This window comes from Sphaerodactylus townsendi, linkage group LG10, assembly GCF_021028975.2.
Source record: "Sphaerodactylus townsendi isolate TG3544 linkage group LG10, MPM_Stown_v2.3, whole genome shotgun sequence".
Taxonomy (NCBI): Eukaryota; Metazoa; Chordata; class Lepidosauria; order Squamata; family Sphaerodactylidae; genus Sphaerodactylus; species Sphaerodactylus townsendi.
Genome location: NC_059434.1, coordinates 51571943 through 51586149, shown reverse-complemented (window position 1 = coordinate 51586149; position 14207 = coordinate 51571943). Strand labels below are relative to the sequence as shown.

The following is a 14207-nucleotide window of genomic DNA, read 5'->3' as shown; positions in this document are numbered from 1 at the left end:
TAGAAGGCTAGTCAACCCAATGTTTCTCAGTGGGAGGTAGATGAGTCTTCCAGGTGGCTAAGTTTCTCATATTTGGATCTGCATAGCGATGAAGATAGCTCACCTTTTTTTAAAAAAAATAAGAAAGCTATATATTGATGGAACTGGCAGGACCACCTGAGTTCAATGAAGTACTTTTTGGGCTTAAAAGGTGCCCAGATCAGAGCCTGCACAATAAACATCCTGGGGCAACTTCAGCAAATGGCAGTAGGGAGAATCCTTTCCGTGGCACACAAAACGTCCGGGCAAGGTGAGAGTGAAATTGACCAGATAGCAAAACAGTTGGGCGGGGGAAAGCCTCTTTTTTTCTCTGACATTTTTTCTGCCTGGAAAGCACATCAGAAGCTACCTCTTTTAAAGGTATCCCCTGGATGTCTTGTTTTGGGTGTGCAGAGTGAAAAGAGGCAGTAGCCTCTTTTTAAGATGTACAACAGATGTCTTTTTTATGCTGGGTGGAATGAGCCATTGGGTCTGGATAATACACGAGACAGAGTCAGAGTAGGATCCATGGATTCCTTTCCATTAAGTGAAGAACGTTCTTCTAACAATAGGAAGAGCAACAAAATAATATTGTTTTCTCTTTGGAAAACAGTTCCTAATGAGGACCAAGCAAAGAAAATTTCTAATTAACACAATTACAAATGAAAAGGAAGATGCATATCCCATGGTAGTTTGTATTCAATAAGTGTTTCAAAAGTGTTGTCCCAGATAGCTCTTCATAAAAGAACCAAAAGATCATGAAGTGGCACATTCAAAGATTATCTCACTCAGAAATGAAAAAGGTACTGAGCTTAACTGAAAAATTATTTGCATGCATAGTCTCACTTGGAGATTTGATAAAAGCACTCTATCCACAGTGACTAGAGAAAATATAGTCATACAATTGTATATAATTCCCATCTAGTGAAGAATTAGTTACCGTATATACTCGCAGATAAGTTGAGTTTTTGAGCCCTTTTTTAAGGCTGAAAAATTCCGCCCTCGACTTATATGTGAGTCAGTGATTCCCCCCCCACGATGCCCCCCACACACTTACTTTAACAAATGCAGCAGGCCTGAGAAGAGGCCTTGCCTGTGTTCCCTTCCAGGCTGAAACAGCCTGCTGGGAACTAAATTTCCCAGGAGACCCTGGGAAATGTAGTTCCCACCAAGTCCAAACGACTTCCTGGAAGGGAACACAGGCAAGGCCTCTTCTCAGGCCTGCTGTGTTTGTTAAAGTAAGTGGGGGGGGCATCGCAGGGGGGACAGGGGCGCCGAGCAGGGAACCCCCTCTGCCCCAGAGAAAAGGCGGCTGCCTTATCCCTGGGGCAGAGGGGGAATGGTGGCAGCACCCTGCTCTGTGCAGGAAACCCCCTCTGCCCCAGGGAGAAGGCAGCCTTATCCCTGGGGCGGAGGGGGAGTGGTGGTGGCGCCCTGCTCTGTGGTGCTGGCTGCTGCATTTCCCAACCTCGACTTATACACGAGTCAAAAAGTTTTCCCAGTTTTTTGTGGTAAAACTAGGTGCCTCGACTTATACTCGGGTCAACTGATACATGGTACATTTTCATTCTGCCTAAGGAAGAGTTATAGGTACTTGAAAGTTTTCAGATTCCTAATCATATACTTTCATTCTATAAAGCTAATATATACAGTAGCAAAGATGTATGAAAGTTATAAAAACACAATTATTTAAATTTTCGCCAAAATAACTTATCAAAAGCCATACAGTTCTAGACATGTTCATTCATTCATCTGGACTGATACAATCAGATAAGTGTTAGATTCATTACTTAAACACAGCTGAAATATGATAAGATGACATAGAAATCACTTTTCTATCAATTTGTATAATGTTATTTGACTGTATTAAGGCTCAGTTTAATCCTGAAAAGCTATGTGAAAAATTCTAATCCATATTTCTGATCCATATGCTGTTAACTCATTTTAAAAAACACTGCGGATGCTGGACCTTTCCGGGCACAGAACTAGGCGGCCAGCACCAGATTTTTCCAGGCCACACAGAGGGTTGACTTGCTAACATTGCATGTGAATGGCCTGCAGGCATACACAAAGTGCTTTTTTAATGAGGCAGCAGTTACAGAAACCCTTACCTCAGTGCATTCCCTTGTGGCTTTACCACATTAAAATCAGACCATAAAGTGGTCAACAATCACATTTTGATTGTGCTGACCTAATCATGTAATATAATTAGCAGTCTGAATCTTTGAACAGTCAAAACTTTGTTATGAAATGCTGCATTCAGAGCCTGGTCTTACCTCAGGGATATGTTAGTCATTTCCACGGAATGATTCCACTGAGAACTACACATATGCTGAAGGAGGGAATGGGAGACTGGAGAACTTGTTTCTTTGCTGTTTTTAATGAGTAATAAGGCTATATACCTTTTCAGGTCAAGCCAACTGAAAAACAGCAAATTCACAAGCAACAGCTCCCTCAAGCACATACTTCTGCTGAGAAAAAGCAACTTGTTTGGTTTGCCAGATATTTGCATATACTTTTTTTTGAGCAGTGGAAAATCGAATATAATTTTGAGATAAGAGGAAGGAGGATAATACATACCTTTCAGGGTTCTCTACCTCTTCAGTAACAAAATTGAGGTAAAACCTACAGAATCAAATTTCAAACAATGTTAATGTTAATAATAATTTACGTGGTGTTTCTTGGCATCCAATAAGCTGATCAGTTCTTCAATAATAATGTTCAATAATAATGTGCTGAAAAATAGTTAGAGCAGAGATTACACCCCATTAGCAACAGCCAGAAACAAATATAGAAGACTAATCATAAGAAAGGTGATGTTTAATTAGAAATGAGGAAATGTTACCTGATTTGTTTCTTTTTATAGGAAATGGTTTCACCAGCAGTTTCAAATCTCTGTCATTGGCTTTGTAGATTTATTTGTACATGTACAAATTTAATGCACAATTTGTATGATATTTATGCATATATTAATTAATACAAATAACACTGAAAAAATATGTTATATGGGGGAGTAGTGCAATGAAACAAGATAGCACGAACATTTAAAAAAATAGATGTTCTGGTTAAAATAGCAGGGATGAAAATTTTGAAGTCAGCCTAAATATAAAGTAGATAATATTTGATTTCTATAGCACAGCCACCTATTGAATACTAACATAATTTCTGTGATATTTATGCATATATTTGTTGATTGATACAAATAACATTGAAAAAATTGTACATTATACGGGGAGAATGGTGCAATTGAAACATGGCCATAAATTTGTATACAAATGAATTTGTATATTGAATGAATTTCATAACCAAACAACCCTTCAACATAACAGTAATCCACACAACTTACCAGCCTGAGTAGGCATACATTCCCGAATAAAAAGCAAGAGGCAATCCTTTGACAATGGCTGCATTTCCTACAAATGCATCTTTAAAGTGATGAGTTTCACCTGAAAAACAGATTTTTAAAAAAATATATTATGACATGTTAAGATTGGAGCTTCCCAGTAAAGGATACCACTTTACCCAAAACATGCACTAATTCAATTACTCAACCTCCCATTCTTCAGTTTCATAAATCATCTGAAACAGGTGAATAAATATATAAGAGTACTTGATTTGTATATAGATGTTTTCCCCTCTTTCCTGTGCTTTTTACTTTTCTTCTTTCCTTTGATATGAATGGATCTATGACAGATTCGTAATAAATGTACCGTGTTGGATATCATATCTCATCACAATAATTAAAAAGTACTGAATATTGAATATTCAAGAAACTGAAAGCCAGTGTGGTCTAGTGGTTAAGGTGTCTGACTAGGACCTGGGAAACCATGCAAAATCCCCAATTACATGAAGAAAGCTTGCAGGGTGATTAGGGTGTTCCCAGACTGATCCTTGGGGGAGATCTGTTTGAAGGCAGTTCTGCCAACCCTTGGGGTGCCTAGCAGTGCAGTGCCAAAATGGGGAGCCCATTCTCTGAATTGACTCCACATACTCCCAAGGACACACAGTAAGTAAAAACTTGTCTGGACTTGCCCTTGTCCACATCTGCCATACAAAACACCTATCTCACACCCTTCCTGAAGGGAGTAGGAGAGCACAATGACCCTACCATGGAGAGCATTCCCATACCCATCCCTGGACCATACACCCCTGCAGAGACAAAGGACTTGTTAATGTGTTTGCCCCAAGTTTTCCTGCCCAGTGTTGTACTAACCCAATGCTTCATCCTTTGTTTAATATCTCTAAGGACAGCATCATTTGCATTGTTATTGTTCTATAACCACAATTCCATCAGCTACCTTTCCCCCTTTCAGGCTCCCCCGAGGTTGGATCATCAAGCTAATGCGTCAACCCATTAGATTAATGACCCAACTGTTAAGGTTGATGTCTGTCTCTTGTCTTTCCCTGGAAAGGCAGGACTCTTCTTTGTCCTGGGAGATTAATAGCCACTCTGCATAACCCTGAGCATACCTTTTTCCCTATAACAAGCCCTCTTTCCCAATAGCCAGTTTTCAATATCTCTGTTTGTGATACTATTCCACAATGTATTGTTCTTCTGCTAGTGCTAAGTGCAGGCATTTCAGCTCTGTCCATTGGACCATTCTACTTCAAGATCAACTGACTATAAACCTTACTCCCCAATTCTCTTATCTATTCCAGACCTATTATCTCAACACTTCTTTTATCCTTGGACTCTGTGTGTGTGTTCTACTGTTTTGAACACTGTGTGCTTTATTCACTGTCCTACTCAATTTCTTGCAAAACCTGATTTACGTAAACATAGGCAACCAAGCTCTTGAGCTTGCCCACCCTTTTGCTAAGTCAAGAGATTGCTCTTACTAATGTCCCCTTTATAAAAGGAGAAACTCCCACCATTTCAGGAAACACTGAGCCAGTCACACTCTCAGCCCTGATCCTGGCTCATATTTGAAAGGGAGGCTTCCAAGGAATATCAGAGGCAAGACGCAGAGGCAAGTAATGCCAGAATACTCTGAATGTCCCTTGCCTTGAAAATTCTACAAGGTCTCTATAAGTCAGCTGTTTCTCATGGCAAAAAAAATTCAACAAACAAAGGTGAGGAGTAACTATTCAGATGTCTCCTTGACTCCTATTTATTTACTTTTAATTATAACACCTCAGAATTTTATAAAGAACTATGGGTCCCAATTTGGGAAAAACAAATAATTAACTAACTGATTGATTAATTAATTAAATAATTAACTGATTGATTAATCAATTAATTAAGATTACATAATATACAGGGTCAGGAGCCATATTATATTACAAAAAGCATTTACAACTTCAAAATAAACACCTAAGGAAAAATATATTGGAAAGGGTGATAAAGAGATGACTACACAGACAGAATAATGGACTATGAGCCCGTTTGCCATCAATACAAATTTCCTGTGAAAACAGTTTTCATAGAATCATGGCCCCTTTCCGCACGGGCTGTATACGGCGCCCTGGGGACGGCAAAAACGCTGTCCCCAGGGAGCCGTTCGCACAGGGGGCGCAGCTGCTTCGGAAGCGAGGTTTATGAAAAACGGCGGCTTGGGGTCGCTGCCGTGCGAACGGCAGCAGCTCCAAGGCATCTTCCCTCCCCTTATTTCGGCTGGAGAGCCACCACCTGCCCTCTGCGTGCCCTGCGGCGCATTATCCTTGAAGGAGCCTGGGGACCTTGCGCCCCTCTGCCCTGTGACCTTCGGGAGCAGTGGCAGCAGGGGGCAGGGAGGCGTGTCCCCTGGCCTCCTCGAGACATGCTAAGGAGAGGGCCACAGGGCGAGATAGATCCCAGCTTTCCTGACTGACGGCTACAGCCTGCCATGCTGTCGTCCCGGAAAGGGCCTCTTGGGACCGTTCATGCGAACGGTCCCAGAGGAGTCAGGTCAGCGTCATGTACGCCGACCCGACCCCTACCGTGGCCGTGCAGAAACGGCCATAGAGTTGGAAGAGACCATAAGGATCACTAAGTCCAACACTCTACCATGCAGAAATAGACAATCAAAGTATCCTTGACAGATGGCCATTCAGCCTCTGTTTAAAAACCTTCAAAGAAGGAGACTCCATCCCCACCTCCCCACCCACCGAGGCACTGAGGTATTGTTGAACAGCCCTTACTGTCAGGAAGCTCTTCCTAAGGTTTAGGTGGAATCTCTTTTTCTGTACCCATTACTTCTTGTCCTAATTGCTGGAGCACCAGAAAATAAGCTTGCTCCATGTTCAACATGACATTCCTTCAAATATTTAAATATGGTTATCATGTCACCCCTTAACCTTCTGTACTCCAGACTAAACATACTCAGCTCTCTAAGTCTCTCCTTGTATGACATAGATTTCAGATCTTTTACTATTTTGGTTGCCCTCCTCTGGACCCATTCCAGCTTGTCAATATCATTCTAGAATTGTGGTGATCAGAACTGGACATGATATTCCAGGTGAGGTCTGACCAATGCAGAAAAGAGTGGAACTAGTACTTTCCTTGATCTAGAAACTATATTCCTATTGATGCAGCCCAAAATTGCATTGACTTTCTTGACTGCCGCATCACATTGCTGACTCATGTTCAGTTTGTAGTCTACTTAGACTTCCAGATCCCTTTCCCATGTACTGTTGTCAAGCCAGGTGTCACTCCTATGTAAGATACTGTGCATTTCATTTTTTCTAAGTGTAGTATCTTACATTAATCTCTGTTGCAATCCATTTTGTTAGTTTTGGCCCAGCTCTCTAATCTTTCCAGGTCTTTTAAAATTCTGACCCTGTCCTCTAGGCTATTAGCTCCTCATTTGGTGTCATCTGAAAATTTGATTAGGATGCCCTTTATTCCATCATCCAAGTCATCGATAATAATATTGTCTAGCACGGGGTCCAGAACAGAACCCTGTGGCATCCAACTAGTCATTTCTCTCCAGGATGAAAATGAGTCATTGGTGCGATCTCTTTGGGTTTAATCAGAAACCCAATTATAAATCCATCTAACAGTAGCACTGTCTAGACCACATTTTACTTGCTTGCTTGCAAGAATATCTTGGGGCACCTTGTCAAAGATAGATAGATATTTATTACTACGGCCTTCTGGCCAGCCAACCTTGTCAAAGGCATTACTAAAATCAAGGTATGCTCCGTCCATAGCATTCCCTTTGTGTACCAAGCTTATCACTTTATCAAAAAAGAGATAAAATTAATCTGGCATGTATTGATGTCAGACTGACTGGGCCGTAATTGTTTGGGTCCTCTTTTTTCCCTTTTTGAAGATGGAGACAACATTATCCTTACTACAGTCTGCTGGGACTTCTGTTCTCCAGGAGTTCTTGGAGATTATAGCATGTGGTTCTGAGATCACTTCTGCCAGTTCTTTTAATACTCTGGGATGTAGTTCATCAGGCCCTGGGGATTTGAATTCATTTGAAGTATCCAGGTATTCCTGTGCTACCTCTTTATTTATTCTGTGCTGAATTTCCCTTACTGTATCTTTTGTTCCATTTCCTCCTGGTTGAGCACTGTTTTCATTTTGGAAAAAGACTGAGGCAAAGAAGGTGTTAAGTAGTTCTGCCTTTTCTCCATATCCTGTTAGCATTTTGTCATCTACTGCACGCAGTGACCATACCATATCCTTTTTCTTCCTTTTGCTATAGACACAACCAAAAAATCCTTTTTAATTTGTTTTAAACTCCTTTTTTGCATTTCTTGTACATGTTCCTTTAACTCAGTTATAAGTTCCTTAAACATCTATCCTAGTTTCCTTAGACACTTCCCATTTTTTCCTCCTCACTGGAAATGTTTATAATTGTTCCTTCAATATTTCACTTTCATTCCCTTCTCTTTTAGTATTCTTAACCATGGGATCACACCCAATAGTTTCCTTAGTTTACTTCAGCGTTCTTCAGAAATCAGTGTTCTTACAGTCTAAAATGAATGTCTGAATATGCTTGGCATTCTCTTTCTTTTTTTATCTTTTAAAAATATTTTATTAAAAAGAAGGAATGAATGACAACACAACAAAAGCCATTAAACCACAAACGGTTAAGAAATAAAGAATAACGGGGACGGAAGGTGCGTAAAAAGCAAGAAATGTGTACAACAAAAATTATGAATACTTAAAAACAGAATTATATATTTAAAAAGGAATTTTTCGTGCATCTTGTACTATTCTTTATAATACATTTTTGTATTATAACTCGACTTCCTAGTCTTCACGAGAAATACATTACAACATGTAGCTTATCTATTTTATAACATAAAACAAATTAAAGGTATAATATTTCTGTCTAGTTTGTTATAACAAAATAGATCTACTCTAAGTGATATTTTGATGATTCTCAGCGTCTAATGATGCTATTGTTGTTGTTCTGTTATATGAAAGATATTCTAAATATTTTATCTATTTGGGCTAGTTTCTTAGGTGTTATATACCACCTGTGGAATACCTTGTAGTAATTCTCTTTTAGACTCATACATAAGGTGAACTTGCCATGCCATCTCCATTTTTCTTCCCACTTTTCATAGTTTATATTTTTGCCTAAGTCCTGCACCCATTTTATCATCACATTCTTGATCAGCTCTTGTTCTAATTCAAGTTGGAGTACTTATACTTATAAATCCTGCTGATCATTTTTTTATTTGGGTGCCATATTACTTTGTCAAAACTGTTCTGGACTTTCTCTATTCCTCCAATTTGCTTGTCTCTCTCAAATTCTTATCTGATTTGGAAATAGAAAAACCATTGACAGTCTACCAAACCAGTTTTAATTTGGTCTCTTGGCTTAAGAGTTGGTTGGTTATCTTCCCATGTGAGAATGTCTGAGTATCTTAGCCAGTTTTTACCTACTAGACCTTGTTTGTTTTGCAAGGCTTCCTGTCTTGAAATCCACAAAGGGATTTTTGGATACAATCTCAGACAGTATTTATTCCAAGTGTTTAACAGAGATTTTCTTATCAAAATATTTATCATTTTTAAAATTATTTATCTTTTTTTTTAAATTCGGCCACAGATAATCGTGCCAGCCCCATACATTGTCGAAGCCTTCCATACATTGTTGAAGCTTTCAAACATAATAGTCATTTTCTAGATATACCCATTCTCTAATCCACATCAAAGAGCATGAGTCATAATATAATTTTAGGTCCAGGAGTCCCCCTCTTTTTTACTGTCTATCAGAGAGGAGTATTTTATCCTAGCTTTTTTCTTTTTCTAAATGAATTGAGTTATCTCTTTTTTCCACTTTTGGAAGATTTTTATTGAGACAATGATGGGGATATTTTGGAAAAGATATAGCATTTTTGGGAGAACCATCATCTTAATTAGTGCTATTCTGCCCATTAAGGAAACCATTAAGTTATCCCCTTTTTTCGGATCTAGTTTAATTTCATTCCACACTTTGTCATAGTTGTTGGAAAACAAATTCCTATTTGATTTTTCTAAAATGATCCCAAGATATTTAATCTTGTTAGCAGTTTGTATTTCAGACTGCTGAGTCAATTGGTGTGTTTTGTCTTTCGATAAGTTCCAGAGAAATATTTTTGTCTTGTTTTTATTAAGTTTAAAGCCCGCAAGCTGGCCAAAAGCGGCTATTGTTTCTAGGAGGGGATTTAACTGATTCTTGGGTTGTTTAGAATAATCACTACGCCGTCAGCAAAAGCCTTGATTTTAAATTCATGCTTTTTAATTTTAAGACCATGCAATGAGGGGTCATTTTTTATTTTATTCAATAATACTTCCAGAACGATATTAAATAGAAGTGGCGATATCAGGCAGCCTTGTCTTGTGCCTTTGGAAATATAGAATTTATCTGATAGTTTCCCATTAATTTTTAAATTGGCATGTTGGAAGTTATATATATTGCCTATCACATTTAAGAACTGGTCTCCTACTTGCATTTTTATCGTAAGGATTTCATAAAATCCCAGTTCACTTTGTCGAAAGCCTTCTCTGCATCGATAAAAATCATGGCAAATGCCTCTCCTGGGGTTTTTCCCATTTTTTCAATAATATTTATCACTGTCCTAACATTCTTGTGGCTGTTCCTTCCCGGAATAAATCCAGACTGGTCAAGGTTAATGTAATCCTTTAATATATTCTGGAGTCTTTTTGCCAGGATTGCCATTAGGATTTTATAATCGTTGTTCAACAAGGCAATGGGATGACAGTCACTAGCCTGTGGAGTTTGTGAAGAATTCTTTAGGATCAATGTGATGTGAGTTTCCTCCCATGAATGTGGAATTTTCCCTGCCCTTAGGATGTTATTAAAAAAATTTCTAGCTGGGGCGCCAATATATCAGCAAATGTTTTGTAATACAGTATAGATAGGCCGTCTGGGCCAGGAGATGTGCCTTTTTTAGCCCCCTGTATTGCTGTGCAAATTTCCTGTGCAGATATGATATTATTTAAGCATTCTGTTTATCAGTGAAGCTTTCTATTTTTTCATTATTTATGTAGGACATAACCTTTTCTATTGTAATAGTTTCCTGTTCATATAGCTTAGCAAAGTAGTCCCTCAGTTCTTTTTGTATTTTTTTCTGGATCCATTATAATGTCATCCTTTAATTTTAGGTTATTAATCTGTCAAGTCTCTTTTTCCTTTTTGATCTGTGTAACCAGCCATTTTCCAGGTTAATTCGCATGTATAAATTTTTTTTGTTTTACAAATTTTAAATTAGTTGCAATTTTTTTCCATTGGCCATTTTGAAGTTCCTTTTTCTTTTGGTTCAATTTCCAGCAATTTTAGTTCTTTAGTTAGGTTTTCATTCTCCAACTTCTGACTTTTTTTCAAAGACCTTTTTTTTTGTTTAAGTAAACCTCTTATGAAGACTTTACTGGTGTCCCAAATTGTATTTATATCATTAACAGAATTGAGATTAAATCTGAAAAATTCCAATTGTTCTTCCCTAATCTTTCCCACCGAAGTTTCTTTTTCCAAAACCCAATCTTTTAATTTCCACATTTTGTGCAGCCTTCTTTATTAGGAGAAATATGGTAACTCCGTTTCACTTTCCTTCGCAGCTCTTGTGTTTCCCCCTTTATTCTACACAAGCCCGGGATAGGCAAGCTGTTTTCTGGGATGTCTGTTTACTTTGCCACAGACTGCTCCTTAAAGGTAAAGGTCTTTTTAAGGATAAGGGGTCTTCTATTTCTATTTTTCTGCAGTCAATATATATATTTTAATCCAATAAGCCAGTAGTTGCATCAAGCTCTCTAGAGACAGTTCACTGGCTTTGTACTCACTGCTTTCTGTGTACTTCTCAGAGTTCTTTTCCAGTTTCCTCTCCACCGTCGTCACTGTTGCTTTCCTTTTCCAATATTCAGTAACAGTTGTTTTTGTCTTTATTATTGGTTGGTCCTCTTCATGTGCTGATAGTATTAGCACTTAGAGTTAGTTCTCATGTAGGTTCTCTTCCAAAGGAGAGCCCTTGGATATTTTCTATCCTTGCTTACTTTCAAAATGCTGGCCTGGTGGGTGCACAAAGATGGCGCTAACCCCCTTCTCTATTGCTGCATGGATGCTACTGCCGTTTCTCCCCACACCAGTGTCAATTTCGGCTATAGCATTCCAGTTATTGTAAGTAGGCTTCTTTCCTTGTTCATATGTGGGGATGGAGTCTGAATAAGCTTTCAGACCCTTGATGCAAGCAAATAGAGAGGTAGACCTGCACAGAGCTCGAGAATTGAGCTGTTGCCCTGAGTAGCGTAGCAACGGAAGTCCTTCAGCATTCTTTTTCCACTGTATAAAAATCTCCAGGAAAACATGGTCATTCCTATCTAGGAATCCTACCACCTCCACACCATTGTTGGTTAGGAGCTGATCTAAAATAGTTGATCTCCTTATTGTCTCCTCCACCTTGTGGACCATAAAATTGACTGCAAGGCAAAGTGAAGAATTTGTTGGATCTTATACACTTGGCAAAGTATTTCAGATCATTGAACTCTCCCATTTCCACTACTTCTCTCCTTTCTGAAAGTTTGTTCATCTGTTCCAGTAAGGCATCATCCAACTCTTCAGTCTGGCTTAGGAGTCTGTAATAGACCCTCCACACAATGAGATTGCTGTTGTTTCTCTCCCCCTTAATTTTTACCCAGATATTCTCAACCTGGCTTACAGGATTTAAGTCATGAGAGGGAAGAATTAGGACTCACTCCTGTCCAGGGTTCCTCATCCACCAGAATGGCCCCCCTAATGCCATGGCTGTGCAGCTGGGTAACCTGTGCACCCATAAGGACTTTGCTCAACCAGTAGCAATGGATTTGCAGTGTCTTCCCTCTAAGCTGTCAGGTACAAGACTTTTCTGGTCTTACCTGTAGAAAAGGTGGTCCTGGCATGGGACTGTTTGCTCAGGCAAGATGGATATGGCCAGGAGGAAGTTACTAACACTCTGAGCAAGGTTGTAGTCATCTTGTGAATGGGAGTCACCTGGGTTGCCACCCAGACATTTCCTTCTGTCAGGAGGTGTTATTCTGGTCAAATAGTATTCACTTCTCAAAGTAAGGTCATGACATGGGATTCAGCATGGTTTGTGGATTTAGCTGCAGCTGTGGGAGCTTTATCAGGAGCCAGGAGGGATCTCTGAGGTCCCTGTTCCTTGTAGCAGTTTCAGCATGGGAGCAGTTCCATTTAAGAGAGAAAATTATGACTGCATGTCCATTTTTCCCCCATCTTGAGGAAACCTTTAAGGTATTTGGAGGTGAGTATACGCCCAGTTCACGGACTATCAAGACACCCTTACTCCAAGTGGCAGGGTGAACCATGTAGTGGCTGATTCCCACATGAAATCCCATACCCTGCCATCCCATGGTGTTTCCCCCAGCAGGTGGCCTGGAGTAGGTGGTCTGGAGATTATCCAGCAGACATGCCATCCAATGCCCAGTTCCGTTGCCTCCAAGGCTCTGTCAGCTGTAACCAATAAAGTTGAGGCCATTTTCATCCAAGTAGTATGCCATGTGCCTAATGGTGGATTGCCTTGCTATCCTCCTGGTCCCTTGGATGCAGTGTCCACAAGCAGCCCAAAGTGAACAAGTCAAGTATCTACCAGCGGAACATAAAACACTGAAAGAAGCTTTGAGGCAAAGAGTAAAATCCAATCAAGAGGAGTGTCAGCTTGTGAGAGGAAGATGGAGAACTTCAGATCAAAAGTTTGACTAGTGAATCAGTCAGGGAGCATTGAAGTGGATCAGTCAGGGAAGGGAAAAAGGCTGTTAAAAAGACTTCAACTGCTCCAGAAGTATTTCAGTCATAAGCCAGCTCTGTTCCAGAAACTCACTCTTGAGATGAATTAATGTGCTGTATACTCTTGGACCAAGTTTCATCTTTCCTTATGCTTGATTTACAGTGAACAGCATATTTCTCTGTGGAAGGTGCCATATTTTCATGTCACCACAAAACATATTCCAAGGAACTAAATCCTCATTATCACAGCAACATACTAACAGTGTCATCCTAAGCAGAACTATAAAATTCAAGTCGTTTACTTCAATGGACTTATCTCTGCTTCAGGGCCGTACGGATAATAGATTCACTACAGAAACAGAAATCTGGTTGATCTATTATAGTAAAGGGGCTTTGTTCCTTTAAAACAAATTATTCTTACAATGCAATTTATGCTGAGAAGCCCAATTTTCTTGTCCTTAGTTTAAAGCATATGGGTTCAGCCCCTAAATCATCTCATCAGCTGTGGTAAATACAAGTTATTCTCAGAATAGTTCCACTTCCAGTCACTTACCTGACAGTATGCAGCCTAAGTTAAACAAGCAGAAGCTAATTAAGCGATTTTGCTGGTATAAGCATTATTTGGTAAGGGCAGAGGCAGGAAGGGGGGAGATAAAAGCACTTAAAATAGCATTTACTTTTCAGTTCATACCTTTAATTAGCTGCATCACTCCAGGGACTATAATTATCAAAATTGCTACGAGCTTGCAAAAGGTGAGGAAAATCTGGATGCGGGCACTCCAGCTGACACTCATGCTATTCAGAAGCATTACCAACGCTGGAAGGGGAGGAAAGAGAGAAAATGGATAAAGGAAAGTTTGCATCTTTCCAAAAGCACAATAAACACTGTCCACAAAGAACTTCCCCCAGCATAGTTCTGGGCATTCAAAAAAGACTGCAAGTTGCCCTTCACAGTGTTTCCTTCACCAGTCTTCTTGCAATTCATTTTTTTCCATCTTTTCTCCCCACCCACTCTCCTTTAACATGCCTTTG

The 14207-nt window shown here is 39.5% G+C and overlaps 1 protein-coding gene across 1 annotated transcript in view; it reads right to left on the bottom strand.

The window, feature by feature from the left end:
* SLC7A11 (solute carrier family 7 member 11) overlaps nucleotides 1-14207 on the bottom strand; it is a 69327-nt gene that overhangs the window by 40326 nt on the left and 14794 nt on the right. The window contains exons 4-6 of the mRNA XM_048509884.1: nucleotides 13867-13992; nucleotides 3365-3464; nucleotides 2599-2643 (exon numbers count right to left, since the gene is read on the bottom strand). Of these exons, the coding sequence (XP_048365841.1) occupies nucleotides 2599-2643; nucleotides 3365-3464; nucleotides 13867-13992 (271 nt within the window). The remainder of the gene's footprint in view (nucleotides 1-2598; nucleotides 2644-3364; nucleotides 3465-13866; nucleotides 13993-14207) is intronic.